The following is a 23665-nucleotide window of genomic DNA, read 5'->3' on the forward strand; positions in this document are numbered from 1 at the left end:
CTTCTTACTTATAAGGTTTTGAATAATCAGGTCCCTTCTTATCTTAGGGACCTCGTAGTACCATATCACCCCAATAGAGCGCTTCGCTCTCAGACTGCAGGCTTACTTGTAGTTCCTAGGGTTTGTAAGAGTAGAATGGGAGGCAGAGCCTTCAGCTTTCAGGCTCCTCTCCTGTGGAACAGCTCCCAATTCAGATCAGGGAGACAGACACCCTCTCTACTTTTAAGATTAGGCTTAAAACTTTCCTTTTTGCTAAAGCTTATAGTTAGGGCTGGATCAGGTGACCCTGAACCATCCCTTAGTTATGCTGCTATAGACGTAGACTGCTGGGGGGTTCCCATGATGCACTGTTTCTTTCTCTTTTTGCTCTGTATGCACCACTCTGCATTTAATCATTAGTGATCGATCTCTGCTCCCCTCCACAGCATGTCTTTGTCCTGGTTCTCTCCCTCAGCCCCAACCAGTCCCAGCAGAAGACTGCCCCTCCCTGAGCCTGGTTCTGCTGGAGGTTTCTTTCCTGTTAAAGGGAGTTTTTCCTTCCCACTGTAGCCAAGTGCTTGCTCACAGGGGGTCGTTTTGACCGTTGGGGTTTTACATCATTATTGTATGGCCTTGCCTTACAATATAAAGCGCCTTGGGGCAACTGTTATATATAGATATTGCGTAAATGCAAAAAAGCAGTCCTACATATTTGTTTAATATGCGCTTTGAATGACATATCCTGATCAAAAATGACTCCAAGATTTCTCACAGTATTACTAGAGGTCAGGGTAATGCCATCCAGAGTAAGGATCTGGTTAGACACCATGTTTCTAAGATTTGTGGGGCCAAGTACAATAACTTTTTATCTGAGTTTAAAAGCAGGAAATTAGAGGTCATCCATGTCTTTATGTCTGTAAGACAATCCTGCAGTTTAGCTAATTGGTGTGTGTCCTCTGGCTTCATGGATAGATAAAGCTGGGTATCATCTGCGTAACAATGAAAATTTAAGCAATACCGTCTAATAATACTGCCTAAGGGAAGCATGTATAAAGTGAATAAAATTGGTCCTAGCACAGAACCTTGTGGAACTCATAATTAACTTTAGTCTGTGAAGAAGATTCCCCATTTACATGAACAAATTGTAATCTATTAGACAATATGATTCAAACCACCGCAGCGCAGTGCCTTTAATACCTATGGCATGCTCTAATCTCTGTAATAAAATTTTTATGGTCAACAGTATCAAAAGCAGCAACTGAGGTCTAACAGAACAAGCACAGAGATGAGTCCACTGTCCGAGGCCATAAGAAGATCATTTGTAACCTTCACTAATGCTGTTTCTGTACTATGATGAATTCTAAAACCTGACTGAAACTCTTCAAATAGACCATTCCTCTGCAGATGATCAGTTAGCTGTTTTACAACTACCCTTTCAAGAATTTTTTGAGGAGAAAAGGAAGGTTGGAGATTTGCCTATAATTAGCTAAGATAGCTGGGTCAAGTGATGGCTTTTTAAGTAATGGTTTAATTACTGCCACCTTAAAAGCCTGTGGTACATAGCCAACTAACAAAGATAGATTGATCATATTTAAGATCGAAGCATTAAATAATGGTAGGGCTTCCTTGAGCAGCCTGGTAGGAATGGGGTCTAATAAAATGTTGATGGTTTGGATGAAGTAACTAATGAAAATAACTCAGACAGAAACAATCGGAGAGAAAGAGTCTAACCAAATACCGGCATCACTGAAAGCAGCCAAAGATAACGATACGTCTTTGGGATGGTTATGAGTAATTTTTTCTCTAATAGTTAAAATTTTGTTAGCAAAGAAAGTCATGAAGTCATTACTAATTAAGTTATGGAATACTCAGCTCAATAGAGCTCTGGACTCTTTGTCAGCCTGGCTACAGTGCTGAAAAGAAACCTGGGGTTGTTCTTATTTTCTTCAATTAGTGATGTGTAGAAAGATTGTCCTAGCTTTACGGAGGGCTTTTTTATAGAGCAACAGACTCTTTTTCCAGGCTAAGTGAAGATCTTCTAAATTAGTGAGACGCCATTTCCTCTCCAACTTACGGGTTGTATCTGCTTTAAGCTACGAGTTTGTGAGTGTATACCCGGAGTCAGGACACTTCTGATTTAAAGCTCTCTTTTCAGAGGAGCTACAGCATCCAAAGTTGTCTTCAATGAGGATGTAAAACTATTGACGAGATACTCTATCTCCCTTACAGAGTTTAGGTAGCTACTCTGCACTGTGTTGTTATATGGCATTAGAGAACATAAAGAAGGAATCATATCCTTAAACCTAGTTACAGCGCTTTCTGAAAGACTTCTAGTGTAATGAAACTTATTCCCTACTGCTGGGTAGTCCATCAGTGTAATGTAAATGTTATTAAGAAATGATCAGACAGAAGGGAGTTTTCAGGGAATACTGTTAAGTCTTCTATTTCCATACCATAAGTCAGAACAAGATCTAAGATATGATTAAAGTGGTGGGTGGACTCATTTACTTTTGAGCAAAAGCCAATAGAGTCTAATAATAGATTAAATGCAGTGTTGAGGCTGTCATTCTCAGCATCTGTGTGGATGTTAAAATCGCCCACTATAATTATCTTATCTGAGCTAAGCACTAAGTCAGACAAAAGGTCTGAAAATTCACAGAGAAACTCACAGTAACGACCAGGTGGACGATAGATAATAACAAATAAAACTGGTTTTTGGGACTTCCAATTTGGGATGGACAAGACTAAGAGACAAGCTTTCAAATGAATTAAAGCTCTGTCTGGGTTTTTGATTAATTAATAAGCTGGAATGGAAGATTGCTGCTAATCCTCCGCCCCGGCCCGTGCTACGAGCATTCTGACAGTGTGACTCGGGGGTGTTGACTCATTTAAACTAACAAATTCATCCTGCTGTAACCAGGTTTCTGTTAGGCAGAATAAATCAATACGTTGATCAATTATTATATCATTTACCAACAGGGACTTAGAAGAGAGAGACCTAATGTTTAATAGACCACATTTAACTGTTTTAGTCTGTGGTGCAGTTGAATGTGCTATATTATTTTTTCTTTTTGAATTTTTATGCTTAAATAGATTTTTGCTGGTTGTTGGTGGTCTGGGAGCAGGCACCGTCTCTACGGGGATGGGGTAATGAGGGGATGGCAGGGGGAGAGAAGCTGCAGAGAGGTGTGTAAGACTACAACTCTGCTTCCTGGTCCCAACCCTGGATAGTCACGGTTTGGAGGATTTAAGAAAATTGGCCAGATTTCTAGAAATGAGAGCTGCTCCATCCAAAGTGGGATGGATGCCGTCTCTCCTAACAAGACCAGGTTTTCCCCAGAAGCTTTGCCAATTATCTATGAAGCCCACCTCATTTTTTGGACACCACTCAGACAGCCAGCAATTCAAGGAGAACATGCGGCTAAACATGTCACTCCCGGTCCGATTGGGGAGGGGCCCAGAGAAAACAGAGTCCAACATTGTTTTTGCAAAATTACACACCGATTTAATGTTAATTTTAGTGACCTCCGATTGGCGTAACCGGGTGTCATTACTGCGACGTGAATTACAATCTTACCAAATTTACGCTTAGCCTTAGCCAGCAGTTTCAAATTTCCTTCAATGTCGCCTGCTCTGGCCCCGGAAGACAATTGACTATGGTTGCTGGTGTCGCTAACTTCACATTTCTCAAAACAGAGTCGCCAATAACCAGAGTTGATCCTCGCGGGTGTGTCGTCGAGTGGGGAAAAACGGTTAGAGATGTGAACGGGTTGGCGGTGTACACGGGGCTTCTGTTTAGGGCTACGCTTCCTCCTCAGTCACCCAGTCAGCCTGCTTTCCCGGCTGCTCGGGATCTGCCAGGGGGTAACTAACGGCGGCTAAGCTACTTTGGTCCGCACCAACTACAGGGGCCTGGCTAACTGTACAATTTTCCACGGTGCGGAGCCGAGTCTCCAATTCGCCCAGCCTGGCCTCCAAAGCTACGAATAAGCTACACTTATTACAAGTACCGTTACTGCTAAAGGAGGCCGAGGAATAACTAAACATTTCACACCCAGAGCAGAAGTGCGGGAGAGACAGGAGAAGCCGCCATGCTAAATCGGCTAAGAGCTAGTAGCTACGCTAAGCTAGCGGATTCCTAAAACACGCAAAGTGAATAATGTGTAAATGAATTTAGAGGTGATTCAGCAGAAGGACGTGCTTTAGTTAAGGCACGTAAAGATTACACTGGGAAACAAATCGTAATCTAGATAACTAGATCAATCTAACTGCGCAGAATTAACAGCTAACATATACAGAAATAATAATAATAAATAGCGCAATTACAATAGGGTCCTCGTTAGGACTTTCCTACTCGGGCCCTAAATATAAAACCAACAATGAACATAAATAAATAAATACATACATACAGAAATAAATGTTGTCCTGTGAACACCTAGACTTCACACCTCTATTTCATCCCTGTCTTATTTAAGTTTAATGACAGTTTGTTTCGGTCAAACCATATTTTCAATGTGTTAATTTCTTCAGTGACTTCTTCCAGAACTATCTGCCAAACTAGAAAACTGCTGCATCCTATTAAGAGCAGAATACTACTGGAATGAATTTGAATAAGTTTTTTTTTTTTTTTTCCACTAAATGGATGCTGCACTCACTGCAGTTTATTGTCTGGAATAGTCCCACATTGTATTTCAGAGCTTCTATAGAAGTCAAACATTTTTGTGCAGGTAGTGTTGGGGGGGTAATTTTAGGTTTCAGCTTTTTTTGTTTTTCAGCACTTTCATCCCTGAATTTGTCAATCGTGAGTCACTTTTGTGCTGATTAAAGTCACTAACTGGGACTCCTGTGTTGTTATGAGAAAGAAACAAGAATCGTCTTCTGTTCTGTTCACACAGCTCCAAACGCTGCACGGCTCTCTGCCGAGTCAAGTTAGAATGATAGAATCCATAACTTCAAAGCGAAACACTATTTTGTTTATTTATATTTATGTTCAAGAGATCAAGGATACAGTGACCAATTTCATATTATTTACTTTAAGACTCAATGAATTACATAGAAAACCTGTAAAGCCTACTTTTAGTACAAATTCACGAGGTATCGATAAGGAATCTGATCAATAAGCAGAATCAATAATGGCATCAATAGATAAAAACTTATCAGTACCCATCCATACATTTCCTGTACTTCTTGGCCAAGTTTTCACACACTGCAGCAGAGATTATGGTCCACTCCTCCATACAGATCTTCTCCAGATCTTTATGGTTTAGAGTTTCAGTTCCCTCCAAAGATTTTCTATTGAGTTCAGGTCTGGAGACTCGCTAGGTCACTCCAGGACCTTGAACTGCTTCTTACGGAGCCCCTCAGTTACCCTGGCTGTGTGTTTGGGGTCATTGTCATGCTGGAAGACCCAGCCATGACCCATCTTCAATGCTCTTACTAAGGGAAGGAGGTTGTTTGCCAAAATCTCGAAATACATGACCCCGGCCATCCTTCCTTCAATACATTGCAGTCGTCCTGACCCCTTTGCAGAAAAGCACCCCCAAAAATGATCTTTCCACCCACATGCTTCATGGTTGGGATGGTTTTCTTGTGGTTAGTCTCATCCTCTAAACACGGAGAGTGGAGTTGACTAAAAAAAGCTCTATTTTGGTCTCATCTGGCCACATGACCTTCTCCCATACGGGCTTGGACATGTGCTGGCTTGAGCAGGGGAAGCTTGCGTGCCCTGCGGGATTTTAAACCATGATGGCGTTGTGTGTTAGTAATGTAATCTTTGCAACTGCAACTTCGCCTCTTCTGGTGGTTGGCTCTCACTGCGGTATTGTATCACTTCCTGTTCCGGAGCACAGCGGTGTTTTGCTGTATCTGTTAGCTGTTTAATCTGCGCAGTTAGAATGATCTAGTTAACTAGATAAGGATTTGTTTCACAGTGTAATCTTCACGTGCCTTAACTAAAGCACTCCCTCTGCTGAATCACCTCTAAATTATTTACACATTCACTTAGTGTGTTTTTAGGAATCCGCTAGCTTAGCGCAGCTACTAGCTCTTAGCCGGTTTAGCATGGCGGCTTCTCCTGTCTCTCCTGCACTTTTCTGCTCTGGGTGTGAAATGGTTAGTTATTCCTTGGCCTCCTTTAGCAGTAATGGTACTTAAGTGTGATAAGTGTGTAATAAGTGTAGCTTATTCGTAGCTTTGGAGGCCAGGCTGGGCGAATTGGAGACTCGGCTCCGCACCGTGGAAAAATTCTACAGCTAGCCAGGCCCCTGTAGTCGGTGCAGACCAAGGTAGCGTAGCCGCCGTTAGTTTCCCTCTGGCAGATCCCGAGCAGCCGGGAAAGCAGGCCGACTGGGTGACTGTGAGGAGGAAGCGTAGCCCTAAACAGAAGCCCCGTGTACACCGCCAACCCGTTCACATCTCTAACCGTTTTTCCCCACTCGACGACACACCCGCCGAGGATCAAACTCTGGTTATTGGCGACTGTTTTGAGAAATGTGAAGTTAGCAACACCAGCAACCATAGTCAATTGTCTTCCGGGGGCCAGAGCAGGCGACACTGAAGGAAATTTGAAACTGCTGGCTAAGGCTAAGCGTAAATTTGGTAAGATTGTAATTCACGTCGGCAGTAATGACACCCGGTTACGCCAATCGGAGGTCACTAAAATTAACATTGAATCGGTGTGTAACTTTGCAAAAAACAATATCGGACTCTGTAGTTTTCTCTGGGGCTCCTCCCCAATCGGACCGGGAGTGACATGTTTAGCCGCATGTTCTCCTTGAATTGCTGGCTGTCTGAGTGGTGTCCAAAAAATGAGGTGGGCTTCATAGATAATTGGCAAAGCTTCTGGGGAAAACCTGGTCTTGTTAGGAGAGACGGCATCCATCCCACTTTGGATGGAGCAGCTCTCATTTCTAGAAATCTGGCCAATTTTCTTAAATCCTCCAAACCGTGACTATCCAGGGTTGGGACCAGGAAGCAGAGTTGTAGTCTTACACACCTCTCTGCAGCTTCTCTCCCCCTGCCATCCCCTCATTACCCCATCCCCGTAGAGACGGTGCCTGCTCCCAGACCACCAATAACCAGCAAAAATCTATTTAAGCATAAAAATTCAAAAAAAAAAAATATAATATAGCACCAACTGCACCACAGACTAAAACAGTTAAATGTGGTCTATTAAACATTAGGTCTCTCTTTTCTAAGTCCCTGTTAGTAAATGATATAATAATTGATCAACATATTGATTTATTCTGCCTTACAGAAACCTGGTTACAGCAGGATGAATATGTTAGTTTAAATGAGTCAACACCCCCGAGTCACACTAACTGCCAGAATGCTCGTAGCACGGGCCGAGGCGGAGGATTAGCAGCAATCTTCCATTCCAGCTTATTAATTAATCAAAAACCCAGACAGAGCTTTAATTCATTTGAAAGCTTGTCTCTTAGTCTTGTCCATCCAAATTGGAAGTCCCAAAAACCAGTTTTATTTGTTATTATCTATCGTCCACCTGGTCGTTACTGTGAGTTTCTCTGTAATTATAGTGGGCGATTTTAACATCCACACAGATGCTGAGAATGACAGCCTTAACACTGCATTTAATCTATTATTCGACTCAATTGGCTTTGCTCAAAATGTAAATGAGTCCACCCACCACTTTAATCATATCTTAGATCTTGTTCTGACTTATGGTATGGAAATTGAAGACTTAACAGTATTCCCTGAAAACTCCCTTCTGTCTGATCATTTCTTAACAACATTTATTCTGATGGACTACCCAGCAGTGGGGAATAAGTTTCATTACACTAGAAGTCTTTCAGAAAGCACTGTAACTAGGTTTAAGGATATGATTCCTTCTTTATGTTCTCTAATGCCATATACCAACACAGTGCAGAGTAGCTACCTAAACTCTGTAAGTGAGATAGAGTATCTCATCAATAGTTTTACATCCTCATTGAAGACAACTTTGGATGCTGTAGCTCCTCTGAAAAAGAGAGCTTTAAATCAGAAGTGCCTGACTCCGTGGTATAACTCACAAACTCGCAGCTTAAAGCAGATAACCCGTAAGTTGGAGAGGAAATGGCGTCTCACTAATTTAGAAGATCTTCACTTAGCCTGGAAAAAGAGTCTGTTGCTCTATAAAAAAGCCCTCCATAAAGCTAGGACATCTTACGACTCATCACTAATTGAAGAAAATAAGAACAACCCCAGGTTTCCTTTCAGCACTGTAGCCAGGCTGACAAAGAGTCAGAGCTCTATTGAGCTGAGTATTCCTTTAACTAGTAATGACTTCATGACTTTCTTTGCTAATAAAAGTTTAACTATTAGAGAAAAAATTACTCAACCATCCCAAAGACGTATCGTTATCTTTGGCTGCTTTCAGTGATGCCGGTATTTGGTTAGACTCTTTCTCTCCGATTGTTCTGAGTTATTTTCATTAGTTACTTCATCCAAACCATCAACATGTCTATTAAACCCCATTCCTACCAGGCTGCTCAAGGAAGCCCTACCATTATTTAATGCTTCGATCTTAAATATGATCAATCTATCTTTATTAGTTGGCTATGTACCACAGGCTTTTAAGGTGGCAGTAATTAAACCATTACTTAAAAAGCCATCACTTGACCCAGCTATCTTAGCTAATTATAGGCAAATCTCCAACCTTCCTTTTCTCTCAAATTCTTGAAAGGGTAGTTGTAAAACAGCTAACTGATCATCTGTAGAGGAATGGTCTATTTGAAGAGTTTCAGTCAGGTTTTAGAATTCATCATAGTACAGAAACAGCATTAGTGAAGGTTACAAATGATCTTATGGCCTCAGACAGTGGACTCATCTGTGCTTGTTCTGTTAGACCTCAGTGCTGCTTTTGATACTGTTGACCATAAAATTTTATTACAGAGATTAGAGCATGCCATAGGTATTAAGGCACTGCGGTGGTTTGAATCATATTTATCTAATAGATTACAATTTGTTCATGTAAATGGGGAATCTTCTTCACAGACTAAGGTTAATTATGGAGTTCCACAAGGTTCTGTGCTAGGACCAATTTATTCACTTTATACATGCTTCCCTTAGGCAGTATTATTAGACGGCATTGCTTAATTTTCATTGTTACGCAGATGATACCCAGCTTTATCTATCCATGAAGCTAGAGGACACACACCAATTAGCTAAACTGCAGGATTGTCTTAGACAAAGACATGGCTGACCTCTAATTTCCTGCTTTTAAACTCAGATAAAACTGAAGTTATTGTACTTGGCCCCACAAATCTTAGAAACATGGTGTCTAACCATATCCTTACTCTGGATGGCATTACCCTGACCTCTAGTAATACTGTGAGAAATCTTGGAGTCATTTTTTATCAGGATATGTCATTCAATGTGCATATTAAACAAATATGTAGGACTGCTTTTTTTGCATTTACGCAATATCTCTAAAATTAGAAAGGTCTTGTCTCAGTGTGATGCTGAAAAATGAATTCATGCATTTATTTCCTCTAGGCTGGACTATTGTAATTCATTATTATCAGGTTGTCCTAAAAGATCCCTGAAAAGCCTTCAGTTAGTTCAAAATGCTGCAGCTAGAGTACTGACAGGGACTAGAAGGAGAGAGCATCTCTCACCCATATTGGCCTCTCTTCATTGGCTTCCTGTTAATTCTAGAATAGAATTTAAAATTCTTCTTACTTATAAGGTTTTGAATAATCAGGTCCCATCTTATCTTAGGGACCTCATAGTACCATATCACCCCAATAGAGCGCTTCGCTCTCAGACTGCAGGCTTACTTGTAGTTCCTAGGGTTTGTAAGAGTAGAATGGGAGGCAGAGCCTTCAGCTTTCAGGCTCCTCTCCTGTGGAACCAGCTCCCAATTCAGATCAGGGAGACAGACACCCTCTCTACTTTTAAGATTAGGCTTAAAACTTTCCTTTTGCTAAAGCTTATAGTTAGGGCTGGATCAGGTGACCCTGAACCATCCTTAGTTATGCTGCTATAGACTTAGACTGCTGCGGGGTTCCCATGATGCACTGAGTGTTCCTTTCTTTTTTTGCTCTGTATGCACCACTCTGCATTTAATCATTAGTGACTGATCTCTGCTCCCCTCCACAGCTCTTTTTCCTGGTTCTCTCCCTCAGCCACAACCAGTCCTAGCAGAAGACTGCCCCTCCTTGAGCCTGGTTCTGCTGGAGGTTTCTTCCTGTTAAAAGGGAGTTTTTCCTTCCCACTGTTGCCAAGTGCTTGCTCACAGGGGGTTGTTTTGATCGTTGGGGTTTTTACGTAATTATTGTATGGCCTTGCCTTACAATATAAAGCGCCTTGGGGCAACTGTTTGTTGTGATTTGGCGCTATATAAATAAAATTGATTGATTTAACTGTGGTCCGAGCTCTCTTTAGGTCATTGACCATGTCCTCCCGTGTAGTTCTGGGCTTTCTCAGAATCATCCTTACCCCACGAGGCGAGATCTTGCATGGAGCCCCAGACTGAGGAAGACTGACAGTCATCTTCTGTTTCACTCATCTTCAACTGCTTATCCGGGATCAGGTCACGGGGACAACAGCTCCAGCAGGGGACCCCAGACTTCCCTTTCCCAGGCCACATTGACCACCTCTGACTGGGCGATTCTGAGGTGTTCCCAGGCCAGTGTGGAGATATAATCTCTCCACCTGGTCCTGGGTCTTCCCTGGGGTCTCCTCCCAGATTGACGTGCCTGGAACACCTCCCTAGGGCCCTAGATGCTCAAATGCACCCTGGGCACCTCCCAGGGTGCATCCTAACCAGATGCTCGAACCACCTCATCTGGCTCCTTTCAACGCGAAGGAGCAGCGGCTCTACTCTGCTCCCCACAGATGACTGATCTTCTCACCCTATCTCTAAGGGAGGCACCCATTTTCTGATAATTACACCAACAGTTGTTGCCTTCTCACCAAGATGCTTGCCTGTTGTCCTGTAGTCCATCCCAGCCTTGTGCAGGTCTACAGTTTTGTCCCTGGTGTCCTTAGACAGCTCTTTGGTCTTGGTTGGAGTGTGATTGACTGAGTGTGTGAACAGGTGTCAAGTTCAAACAGGTGCAATTAATACAGGTAAAGAGTGCAGAATAAGAGGGCTTCTTAAAGAAAAACTAATGGGTCTGGGAGAGCTAGAATTCTTGCTGGTTGGTAGGTGATCAAATACTTATTTCATGCAATAAAATGCAAATTAATTATTTAAAAACCATACAATGTGATTTTCTGATTTTTTTTTTTAGATTCTGTCTCTCACAGTTGAAGTGTACGTACGATACAAATTACAGACCTCTCCATTCTTTTTAGGTGGGAAAATGTGCAAAATTGAAAGCGGATCAAATTTATTTGCCTCACTGTAAATGCAAATAAAAGCACTAGTGAAATGGACATGATTCAAACAAACACTCTTTCATTGTTGCCTATAATTACTAAGCAAACCCATTCAAGCAGACTTTAAGAGTGCTCTGTTACCTGGAAATTGTCTCCAAAGGTGACTTTGGTCTTTGCAGTTCTCAAATGTTCAATTCTAGGAGGGGTCATTAACACTTCCACCTGATGAAACAATAAATGAATAATTCACTAACAGGGTCCAATGAATTTTTAAAAAAAATGTTCTTTAAAATGGTATTATTGACTGTTAAATGAAGTGTGAAAAAAAGTTTGACTTCATTATATTCCCAGTTTTGCTAGATAACATGTCGGTTTAATTATTTCATTTTATATTTATTTATGTGCATGTCTGAACACTGCAAAGTCGATATTTACAATTTGGTATGTGCGTATTCATGATACAATACGATACATTTGAAGGACAAAAGGTGGGAGGGGGATCATGTGTTTGTTAATGAACAAAAAGGTTCTCAATCATACATCGATCTTCTGCTTACTCCAATTAAGGAACACGGGGGGGCACTGGAGCCTATCACAGCAGTCATAGGGCGTGAGGCAGGGTACACCCTGGACAGGATACCAGTCTGTCACAGGGCCACATATAGACAGATACACATTTACATGCACATCTATGGACAATTTAAATTTTCCAATCCACCTAACCTGCATGTCTTTGGATGTGGGAGGAAGCCAGAGCACCTGGAGGGAACCCATTGCAAACACTGGGAGACATGCAACTCCACACAGAAAGGCCACAGGTGGGAATCGATCTCATGACCTTCTTGCTGTGTGGCAACAGTGCAAACCATTAAATCACCCTGCTGCCCAGGTTTTCAGTCTCATAAGAATTATATCAACAGATTTTGAGGGGGGGGGGGGGGGAATCCTTGAAATATGTAAATCTGAAGTTCGACTTGTGAGTGAAAATATTGGGACAATGACCACATTTGTCAAGTTTAAGCTAATAATCATGAGTAAAGTACGGATTGCATCTTTAATTTGAGGTACAAAAGCAACAGGACAAACTAGCATGAAGGACATTAAATAAATATACCAGTATCTCAGAAAGTTCAATGTTTTTTGTTAGACATTTCAGAAATGAAAGTAGTATACATTTTAGACTCATTACACAACTAAAATGTTTAAGACCTTTTAAAAATTTGATAATTACCCACAGATCCCCCAAACTGAAAACTGTCTTGGCTGCAAAGCACCCCAGCAGACAACTGGACTATCCTCGCCTCCCAAGAGCAGTCATCTACAGTCAACAGTGACACTGTTTTTGTGTCTAAGCTACAATGGACTTGAAATGAACAATCAAGATGTGATTGAAGAGTAGAAATGCAGCTTTAATTCAAAGGGTTTTAACAAAATATAATCAACCATTAAGTAATTCCAAACATTTTAATACACAGCCCAACCATTTTCATAGGACAACTAGAGACATCACAAAATCCACCACGCGCAGTATTTTCCATGCAAAGTGCAGAAATACGTACTTGTATGGGGTGGGTATTTGGTTGAAGCCTTACGTGTTTGATGTAAACTGGGATATACAATGAAAAAAATGGAGATTGGCATAATATTTATTTAGAGGATGTGACAAACAGTGACCATAAAAAGTCGGTCATGGTCGGCAGTCTTCAAAACAAATGCAACCACTGGTGACCTTGAAATTGAGGTCAAGGTCACCGGCCTTCGAACCCATGCGAAGTACTCCTCCAAGGCATGTATCCACCAAGTATAAGTTTCTGCGAGCAAAAGGTGCCGAGCTACCTTGCGGCAAAGGATTTGACAGTTGTGACCTTGAAAAGTAGGTCAAGGTCACTGGCCTTCAAACCCATGTGAAGTACTCCACCAAGGCATGTACCCACCAAAGCGCCTTGGGGCAACTGTTTGTTGTGATTTGGCGCTATATAAAAAAAAAAAATTGATTGATTGATTGACCAAATGTGAAGTTTCTGCGATCAATAGGTGCCAAGCTACGTTGCGGCAAACGAATTGCGGCCGGACAGACGGACAACCCGGATGCTATATGCATAAAAATAACTGGATTATTACGTCTGCCAAGGACGGAATAAAATCATTGGCGTTTATTTATTTGTTTCTTTGTTAGCAGGATTACGTCAAAACTACTGCACAGATTTTGAGAAAATGTTTACCACAGAGATATTATGTCATGGAAGACTCCATTAAATTTTGGAGGTGATCTGGATGTCAGAAATCTTGATTGCTCTTGTGCTTATGATATACTTGGATGAAAATCATTTTCAGTCAGTGACTGCAGGAGGCCTGGAACACATGACATCAGCACATGCTGAGTTTGCTCACTTTAGAATCTGAGATGCTGCTGTTTCCTTCCCACTGTCGCCAAGTGCTTGCTCACAGGGGGTCGTTTTGACCGTTGGGGTTTTTTCTGTAATTATTGTGTGGCTTTGCCTTACAATATAAAGCGCCTTGGGGCAACTGTTTGTGATTTGGCGCTATATAAATAAAATTGATTTGATTTATTGCTCAAGTAGGCTCTTGCTTGCCTCTACTGGTGGTTGGCTCTCACTGCGGTATTGTATCACTTCCTGTTCCGGAGCACAGCGGTGTTTTTCTGTATCTGTTAGCTGTTTAATCTGCGCAGTTAGATTGATCTAGTTATCTAGATTACGATTGTTTCCCAGTGTAATCTTTACGTGCCTTAACTAAAGCACTCCTTCTGCTGAATCACCTCTAAATTATTTACACATTATCACTTTGCGTGTTTTTAGGAATCCGCTAGCTTAGCGTAGCTACTAGCTCTTAGCCGATTTAGCATGGCGGCTTCTCCTGTCTCTCCCGCACTTTTCTGCTCTGGTGTGAAATGTTTAGTTATTCCTCGGCCTCCTTTAGCAGTAATGGTACTTGTAATAAGTGTAGCTTATTCGTAGCTTTGGAGGCCAGGCTGGGCGAATTGGAGACTCGGCTCCGCACCGTGGAAAATTCTACAGCTAGCAAGGCCCCTGTAGTCGGTGCGGACCAAGGTAGCTTAGCCGCCGTTAGTTCCCCCCTGGCAGATCCCGAGCAGCCGGGAAAGCAGGCCGACTGGGTGACTGTGAGGAGGAAGCGTAGCCCTAAACAGAAGCCCCGTGTACACCGCCAACCCGTTCACATCTCTAACCGTTTTTTTCCCACTCGACGATACACCCGCCGAGGATCAAACTCTGGTATTGGCGACTCTGTTTTGAGAAATGTGAAGTTAGTGACACCAGCAACCATAGTCAATTGTCTTCCGGGGGCCAGAGCAGGCGACATTGAAGGAAATTTGAAACTGCTGGCTAAGGCTAAGTGTAAATTTGGTAAGATTGTAATTCACGTCGGCAGTAATGACACCCGGTTACGCCAATCGGAGGTCACTAAAATTAACATTAAATCGGTGTGTAACTTTGCAAAAACAATGTCGGACTCTGTAGTTTTCTCTGGGCCCCTCCCCAATCGGACCGGGAGTGACATGTTTAGCCGCATGTTCTCCTTGAATTGCTGGCTGTCTGAGTGGTGTCCAAAAATGAGGTGGGCTTCATAGATAATTGGCAAAGCTTCTGGGGGAAAACCTGGTCTTGTTAGGAGAGACGGCATCCATCCCACTTTGGATGGAGCAGCTCTCATTTCTAGAAATCTGGCCAATTTTCTTAAATCCTCCAAACCGTGACTATCCAGGTTGGGACCAGGAAGCAGAGTTGTAGTCTTACACACCTCTCTGCAGCTTCTCTCCCCCTGCCATCCCCTCATTACCCCATCCCGTAGAGACGGTGCCTGCTCCCAGACTACCAATAACCAGCAAAAATCTATTTAAGCATAAAAATTCAAAAGAAAAAATAATATAGCACCTTCAACTGCATCACAGACTAAAACAGTTAAATGTGGTCTATTAAACATTAGGTCTCTCTCTTCTAAGTCCCTGTTGGTAAATGATATAATAATTGATCAACATATTGATTTATTCTGCCTAACAGAAACCTGGTTACAGCAGGATGAATATGTTAGTTTAAATGAGTCAACACCCCCGAGTCACACTAACTGTCAGAATGCTCGTAGCACGGGCCGGGGTGGAGGATTAGCAGCAATCTTCCATTCCAGCTTATTAATTAATCAAAAACCCAGACAGAGCTTTAATTCATTTGAAAGCTTGTCTCTTAGTCTTGTCCATCCAAATTGGAGTCCCAAAAACCAGTTTTATTTGTTATTATCTATCGTCCACCTGGTCGTTACTGTGAGTTTCTCTGTGAATTTTCAGACCTTTTGTCTGACTTAGTGCTTAGCTCAGATAAGATAATTATAGTGGGCGATTTTAACATCCACACAGATGCTGAGAATGACAGCCTCAACACTGCATTTAATCTATTATTAGACTCTATTGGCTTTGCTCAAAAAGTAAATGAGTCCACCACCACTTTAATCATATCTTAGATCTTGTTCTGACTTATGGTATGGAAATAGAAGACTTAACAGTATTCCCTGAAAACTCCCTTCTGTCTGATCATTTTTTAATAACATTTACATTTACTCTGATGGACTACCCAGCAGTAGGGAATAAGTTTCATTACACTAGAAGTCTTTCAGAAAGCGCTGTAACTAGGTTTAAGGATATGATTCCTTCTTTATGTTCTCTAATGCCATATACCAAACACAGTGCAGAGTAGCTACCTAAACTCTGTAAGGGAGATAGAGTATCTCGTCAATAGTTTTACATCCTCATTGAAGACAACTTTGGATGCTGTAGCTCCTCTGAAAAAGAGAGCTTTAAATCAGAAGTGTCTGACTCCGTGGTATAACTCACAAACTCGTAGCTTAAAGCAGATAACCCGTAAGTTGGAGAGGAAATGGCGTCTCACTAATTTAGAAGATCTTCACTTAGCCTGGAAAAAGAGTCTGTTGCTCTATAAAAAAGCCCTCCGTAAAGCTAGGACATCTTCTACTCATCACTAATTGAAGAAAATAAGAACAACCCCAGGTTTCTTTTCAGCACTGTAGCCAGGCTGACAAAGAGTCAGAGCTCTATTGAGCTGAGTATTCCTTTAACTAGTAATGACTTCATGACTTTCTTTGCTAACAAAATTTTAACTATTAGAGAAAAAATTACTCATAACCATCCCAAAGACGTATCGTTATCTTTGGCTGCTTTCAGTGATGCCGGTATTTGGTTAGACTCTTTCTCTCCGATTGTTCTGTCTGAGTTATTCTCATTAGTTACTTCATCCAAACACATCAACATGTTTATTAGACCCCATTCCTACCAGGCTGCTCAAGGAAAGCCCTACCATTATTTAATGCTTCGATCTTAAATATGATCAATCTATCTTTGTTAGTTGGCTATGTACCACAGGCTTTTAAGGTGGCAGTAATTAAACCATTACTTAAAAAGCCATCACTTGACCCAGCTATCTTAGCTAATTATAGGCCAATCTCCAACCTTCCTTTTCTCTCAAAAATTCTTGAAAGGGTAGTTGTAAACAGCTAACTGATCATCTGCAGAGGAATGGTCTATTTGAAGAGTTTCAGTCAGGTTTTAGAATTCATCATAGTACAGAAACAGCATTAGTGAAGATTACAAATGATCTTCTTATGGCCTCGGACAGTGGACTCATCTCTGTGCTTGTTCTGTTAGACCTCAGTGCTGCTTTTGATACTGTTGACCATAAAATTTTATTACAGAGATTAGAGCATGCCATAGGTATTAAAGGCACTGCGCTGCTGTGGTTTGAATCATATTTGTCTAATAGATTACAATTTGTTCATGTAAATGGGGAATCTTCTTCACAGACTAAAGTTAATTATGGAGTTCCACAAGGTTAGGTGCTAGGACCAATTTTATTCACTTTATACATGCTTCCCTTAGGCAGTATTATTAGACGGTATTGCTTAAATTTTCATTGTTACGCAGATGATACCCAGCTTTATCTATCCATGAAGCCAGAGGACACACACCAATTAGCTAAACTGCAGGATTGTCTTACAGACATAAAGACATGGATGACCTCTAATTTCCTGCTTTTAAACTCAGATAAAACTGAAGTTATTGTACTTGGCCCCACAAATCTTAGAAACATGGTGTCTAACCAGATCCTTACTCTGGATGGCATTACCTGACCTCTAGTAATACTGTGAGAAATCTTGGAGTCATTTTTGATCAGGATATGTCATCAAAGCGCATATTAAACAAATATGTAGGACTGCTTTTTTGCATTTACGCAATATCTCTAAAATCAGAAAGGTCTGTCTCAGAGTGATGCTGAAAAACTAATTCATGCATTTATTCCTCTAGGCTGGACTATTGTAATTCATTATTATCAGGTTGTCCTAAAAGTTCCCTAAAAAGCCTTCAGTTAATTCAAAATGCTGCAGCTAGAGTTCTGACGGGGACTAGAAGGAGAGAGCATATCTCACCCATATTGGCCTCTCTTCATTGGCTTCCTGTTAATTCTAGAATAGAATTTAAAATTCTTCTTCTTACTTATAAGGTTTTGAATAATCAGGTCCCATCTTATCTTAGGGACCTCGTAGTACCATATCACCCCAATAGAGCGCTTCGCTCTCAGACTGCAGGCTTACTTGTAGTTCCTAGGGTTTGTAAGAGTAGAATGGGAGGCAGAGCCTTCAGCTTTCAGGCTCCTCTCCTGTGGAACCAGCTCCCAATTCAGATCAGGGAGACAGACACCCTCTCTACTTTTAAGATTAGGCTTAAAACTTTCCTTTTTGCTAAAGCTTATAGTTAGGGCTGGATCAGGTGACCCTGAACCATCCCTTAGTTATGCTGCTATAGACGTAGACTGCTGGGGGGTTCCCATGATGCACTGTTTCTTTCTCTTTTTGCTCTGTATGCACCACTCTGCATTTAATCATTAGTGATCGATCTCTGCTCCCCTCCACAGCATGTCTTTTTCTTGGTTCTCTCCCTCAGCCCCAACCAGTCCCAGCAGAGGACTGCCCCTCCCTGGGCCTGGTTCTGCTGGAGGTTTCTTCCTGTTAAAAGGGAGTTTTTCCTTCCCACTGTAGCCAAGTGCTTGCTCACAGGGGGTCGTTTTGACCGTTGGGGTTTTACATAATTATTGTATGGCCTTGCCTTACAATATAAAGCGCCTTGGGGCAACTGTTTGTTGTGATTTGGCGCTATATAAAAAAATTGATTGATTGATTGATTGAAGTATAAGTTAAAAAAAAAAACAAAAAAAACACAAACAGACCTGGTGATCAAACAGGTGATCAAAGAACTGTTCCATTACTTCTGGACTCACAAAAGTGGGTGGAATAAACGTTTTCTTGAATTGGAGGTGACTAGCTACAAAACAACCTGCACTTCAGCTGTTATAATCATTCACTTTCAAATTCAATATGCTGTGGCAATGAGATAACTAAATAAAATATCAGTGGCCCTGTTATGGCATTTGGTACATACCTGGAAGAGCTCCATGTCCTCCCCATTTTCACGCTGAAAGACACACAAATAATTTCCTCCATCAAGCTCTGTGAGCTGAAGGATCCTCAGAGTTCCATTCTGGAACACCTTAATGGGTCTCTCTGGACTGGACACAGATAGGAGAGAATTAAAAGACCAATATTAAAAACAGCCTGTCAAATTTAATGGTGCCTCCTACAATATAACGTTTGGTCAATATTGCAATTATCCCTTCCTACCAACAGAGGGCAGCAGAGCTTACATGTTCGCTGCTGTCTGGTCATGAACACATTTTGTCCAAATTTTGTGAAGAGATATAATCCTTGGTTGAAAGACTGCTGCTGAGATGAATCTGCATGAAACTGTATTCCTTTTATCCCTTCTTTGAAATTATTTTTAAAATCTCTTCTTGAACATTGTTGCCTTGTAGCTTATTAAAGATCTACAGCATGAACACAAGTGTCTTGGTTCATATTTTTGTAGTTGTGATCCAGGAGAGATCTGCAGTGGGATATGCCACTCGGGGTCTGAACCCCTTCACAGTATTATTGAAACACCAGTGAAGACGTCCAGTAGGTGTACCAGGATTCCCAACCTCATGATTTCAATATATCAGCGCTGAATGTGGTTAGAACAGTCGGTCTACTTTTTTGTGCAGCAGCACCGAGTGCTTTACATAGAGTTTTAACGACGAACTGTGTTAACTGACAATGTTTTTCTGAAGTGTTCCTGAGCCCACGCGGTAAGATCCTTTACACAATGATGTTGGTTTTTAATGCAGTGCCGCCTGAGGGATCGAAGGTCACAGACATTCAATGTTGGTTTTCGGCCTTGCCGCTTACGTGTAGAAAGTTCTCCAGATTCTCTGAATCTTCTGATTATATTATGGACTGTAGATGATGGAATCCCTGAATTCCTTGAAATTGAATGTTGAGAAACCTTGTTCTTAAACTGTCGGACTATTTTTTTTCCACTCAGTTGTTCATTCTCCACAGCATGTCTTTTTCCTGGTTCTCTCCCTCAGCCCCAACCAGTCCCAGCAGAAGACTGCCCCTCCCTGAGCCTGGTTCTGCTGGAGGTTTCTTCCTGTTAAAAGGGAGTTTTCCCTTCCCACTGTAGCCAAGTGCTTGCTCACAGGGGGTCGTTTTGACCGTTGGGGTTTTACATAATCATTGTATGGCCTTGCCTTACAATATAAAGCGCCTTGGGGCAACTGTTTGTTGTGATTTGGCGCTATATAAAAAAATTGATTGATTGATAAAGTGGTGATCCTCGCCCCATCTTTGCTTGTGAACGGCTGAGCCCTTTGGGGATGCTCCTTTTATACCCAATCATGACACTCACCTGTTTCCAATTAGGTGTTCTTTGAACATTCAAATGAGTTGAAAATGTGTGGCACATTATGAAGCGCAAAATACGACGACGGAGACCCCAGACTGTTGAACAACTGAAGTCGTCGTACATTAAGCAAGAATGGGAAAGAATTCCACCTACAAAGCTTCAACAATTAGTGTCCTCAGTTCCCAAACGCTTATCGAGTGTTGTTAGAAGGAAAGGTGATGTAACACAGTGGGAAACATACCACTGTCCCAGCTTTTTTGAAACGTGTTGCAGGCATCCATTGAGCAAATATTACACAAAAACAAATTTATCAGTTTGAACATTAAATATCTTTGTGGTGTATTCAATTGAATATAGGTTGAGAGGATTTGCAAATCATTGGATTCTGTTTTATTTACATTTTACACAAGGTCCCAACTTCATTGGAATTGGAGTTGTAGTTTCTAGTATTTAAAGAAAATTAGGCAGGTGCATAATTTGAGCACCTTTGTCATTTTATTGATATGAATTAATTGGGCTGTCCATGCTCGGAATCAACAAACCGACGTGTTGTAAAGAAGAATGTCCAAAATACCTTCCAGCAGAATCCAGACTCATTGGAAGCTATAGGAAGTGTTTAGAGGCTGTTACGTCTGCAAAAGGATCTACTAAATATTGATGTATTTTTTTCCTGTTGGGGTGCCCAAATTTATGCACCTGCCTAATTTTGTTTAAAGAATTATTGCACACTTTCTGTAAATCCTATAAACTTCATTTCACTTCTCAAATAACACTGTCTGCTATATGATATATTTACTGAAATTGCTGATCCAAACAACCAATGATGTATAAAGGAAAATCATGGAAATCATTCAGGAGTGCCCAAACGTTTACATACAACTGTATAACACTTCCACACAGGCAAGTAGGTCTGTTGTGCCTGGAAATGAAGAACCACTAGATGCCAGTAGTCAATAATGGGTTGTTAAATGAGGTTTTGAGTAATGAACCTTTTGGTAAAGCCATGGCTGGAAGCCTCAATACGTCAACAGGCTTCATCTCACCATCAGTAGCTGTGAGGTAGATTTGCTTATTGGCTGCATGGAGGCACCTGGGCTCATTACATCTGCCCAGCCATAAATGATCAGGGGCCAGGGGCCTCATGTACAAAGCGTGTGTACACATAAAAACATGGTGTATGCCCGTCTCCACTCTCACATTCACATGTATCAAAAGTGAAATGACCATGAAAATGTGCAGTGCATCACACAAAAATCTTGGCTGGCGTATGCATGTTTCTACAGCTATTGTGCCATCTCCAACACATGGAGGTGATGCTGGGAACCATTAATAGTGTGAAAACAAGAAGTCAGAGTGATGTTCACATCAGAGACACACTGATAAACAATTAACACACCCATGTGTTTGCAGTTATATGGATGGATATAAAAACATGCGCAAAGTGATGTGTAAAATGGCGCTAACAGTGGCTGCATTAGCGTTGTTACAGGACCTTGCAAATGGTGCAATCCAACGTGAGCATGTCATCAACGAACATGATAATTGGCTCATAAACCGATTTTGATTACCAAGGCCACTGTTACTGGAGTTGCACACAGAACTGTGGGTGGCACAGAGTGCAATACGGTGAGGAGCCAGGGGTTGTCTGAGCCCACACAGGTGCTGACCATACTGGGCTTCCTGGCAGCAGGGGTATTCCAGCGGGAGCTGGGTGATCAGTCAGGAGTGTGCCAGTCAACCTTGCGCTGAGCCATGCAAGCTGTGTGGAACAAAATCATCCGAATGTCAGCTCTCGTTATGTAGTGGACGCCTTGCATGGCAGCAGCCTGACATCCGGGTCAATGTGAGGCATTGATGTGCAAAGTACTTTTCCATCTGATGCAGATGGAAAAGTGCTGTATAAATGCAGTCCATTTATGTCATCCAGGTACATCACATCCCAACATTACAGAGCATTTTGCGACGAAAGCCAGTTTCCCCCAATGTAATAGGAGGTATTGACTGCACACACTTTGCTATAAAGGCACCATCACATGATGAATTTGTCTTATAGGAAACATTTTCATTCCATCAAAGTTCAAATCATGTGTGATGTGTAATGCGCATCAGGTTGGAGGGTGGCATGATGGCACGGATGGCTGCTTGGTTGTTAAATAGTTTATCCGTGTAATTGTTCCGAATGAAAACTTGCAGACACATTTGAGCATGTGCACATTCAACTATGTTTTTTGTTATTATTATTAATGTCTTTTCTTTTTCTTGATGGTGGAACTCGAGAGCTTCTTAACAAGCCCCCGATTGTGTTCAGTATTTGTCAATAAAAGCGTGTGGGTCTTGCCACAAGTCAATCAATCAATCAATTTTTTTTTTTTATATAGCACCAAATCACAACAAACAGTTGCCCCAAGGCGCCTTATATTGTAAGGCAAGACCATACAATAATTATGTAAAACCCCAACGGTCAAAACGACCCCCTGTGAGCAAGCACTTGGCTACAGTGGGAAGGAAAAACTCCCTCTTAACAGGAAGAAACCTCCAGCAGAACCAGGCTCAGGGAGGGGCAGTCTTTCTGCTGGGACTGGTTGGGGCTGAGGGAAGAGAACCAGGAAAAAGGACATGCTGTGGAGGGAGCAGAGATCGATCACTAATGATTAATGCAGAGTGGTGCATACAGAGCAAAAGAGGAAAAGAAACAGTGCATCGTGGGAACCACCCCAGCAGTCTACGTCTATAGCAGCATAACTAAGGGATGGTTCAGGGTCACCTGATCCAGCCCTAACTATAAGCTTTAGCAAAAAGGAAAGTTTTAAGCCTAATCTTAAAAGTAGAGAGGGTGTCTGTCTCCCTGATCTGAATTGGGAGCTGGTTCACAGGAGAGGAGCCTGAAAGCTGAAGGCTCTGCCTCCATTCTACTCTTACAAACCCTAGGAACTACAAGTAAGCCTGCAGTCTGAGAGCGAAGCGCTCTATTGGGGTGATATGGTACTACGAGGTCCCTAAGATAAGATGGGACCTGATTATTCAAAACCTTATAAGTAAGAAGAAGAATTTTAAATTCTATTCTAGAATTAACAGGAAGCCAATGAAGAGAGGCCAATATGGGTGAGATATGCTCTCTCCTTCTATTCCCCGTTAGTACTCTAGCTGCAGCATTTTGAATTAACTGAAGGCTTTTTAGGGAACTTTTAGGACAACCTGATAATAATGAATTACAATAGTCCAGCCTAGAGGAAATAAATGCATGAATTAGTTTTTCAGCATCACTCTGACACAAGACCTTTCTAATTTTAGAGATATTGCGTAAATGCAAAAAAGCAGTCCTACATATTTGTTTAATATGCGCTTTGAATGACATATCCTGATCAAAAATGACTCCAAGATTTCTCACAGTATTACTAGAGGTCAGGGTAATGCCATCCAGAGTAAGGATCTGATTAGACACCATGTTTCTAAGATTTGTGGGGCCACGTACAATAACTTCAGTTTTATCCGAGTTTAAAAGCAGGAAATTAGAGGTCATCCATGTCTTTATGTCTGTAAGAC

At 41.6% G+C, this 23665-nt stretch overlaps 1 protein-coding gene across 1 annotated transcript in view; it reads right to left on the reverse strand.

Moving 5' to 3' along the window:
• si:ch211-159i8.4 (matrix-remodeling-associated protein 5) overlaps positions 1-23665 on the reverse strand; it is a 186914-nt gene that overhangs the window by 45446 nt on the left and 117803 nt on the right. The window contains exons 13-14 of the mRNA XM_034181951.1: positions 18782-18908; positions 11443-11523 (exon numbers count right to left, since the gene is read on the reverse strand). Coding sequence (XP_034037842.1) covers positions 11443-11523; positions 18782-18908 — 208 coding nt within the window. The remainder of the gene's footprint in view (positions 1-11442; positions 11524-18781; positions 18909-23665) is intronic.

This window comes from Thalassophryne amazonica, chromosome 11 (assembly GCF_902500255.1).
Source record: "Thalassophryne amazonica chromosome 11, fThaAma1.1, whole genome shotgun sequence".
In the NCBI taxonomy this organism is placed as follows: Eukaryota; Metazoa; Chordata; class Actinopteri; order Batrachoidiformes; family Batrachoididae; genus Thalassophryne; species Thalassophryne amazonica.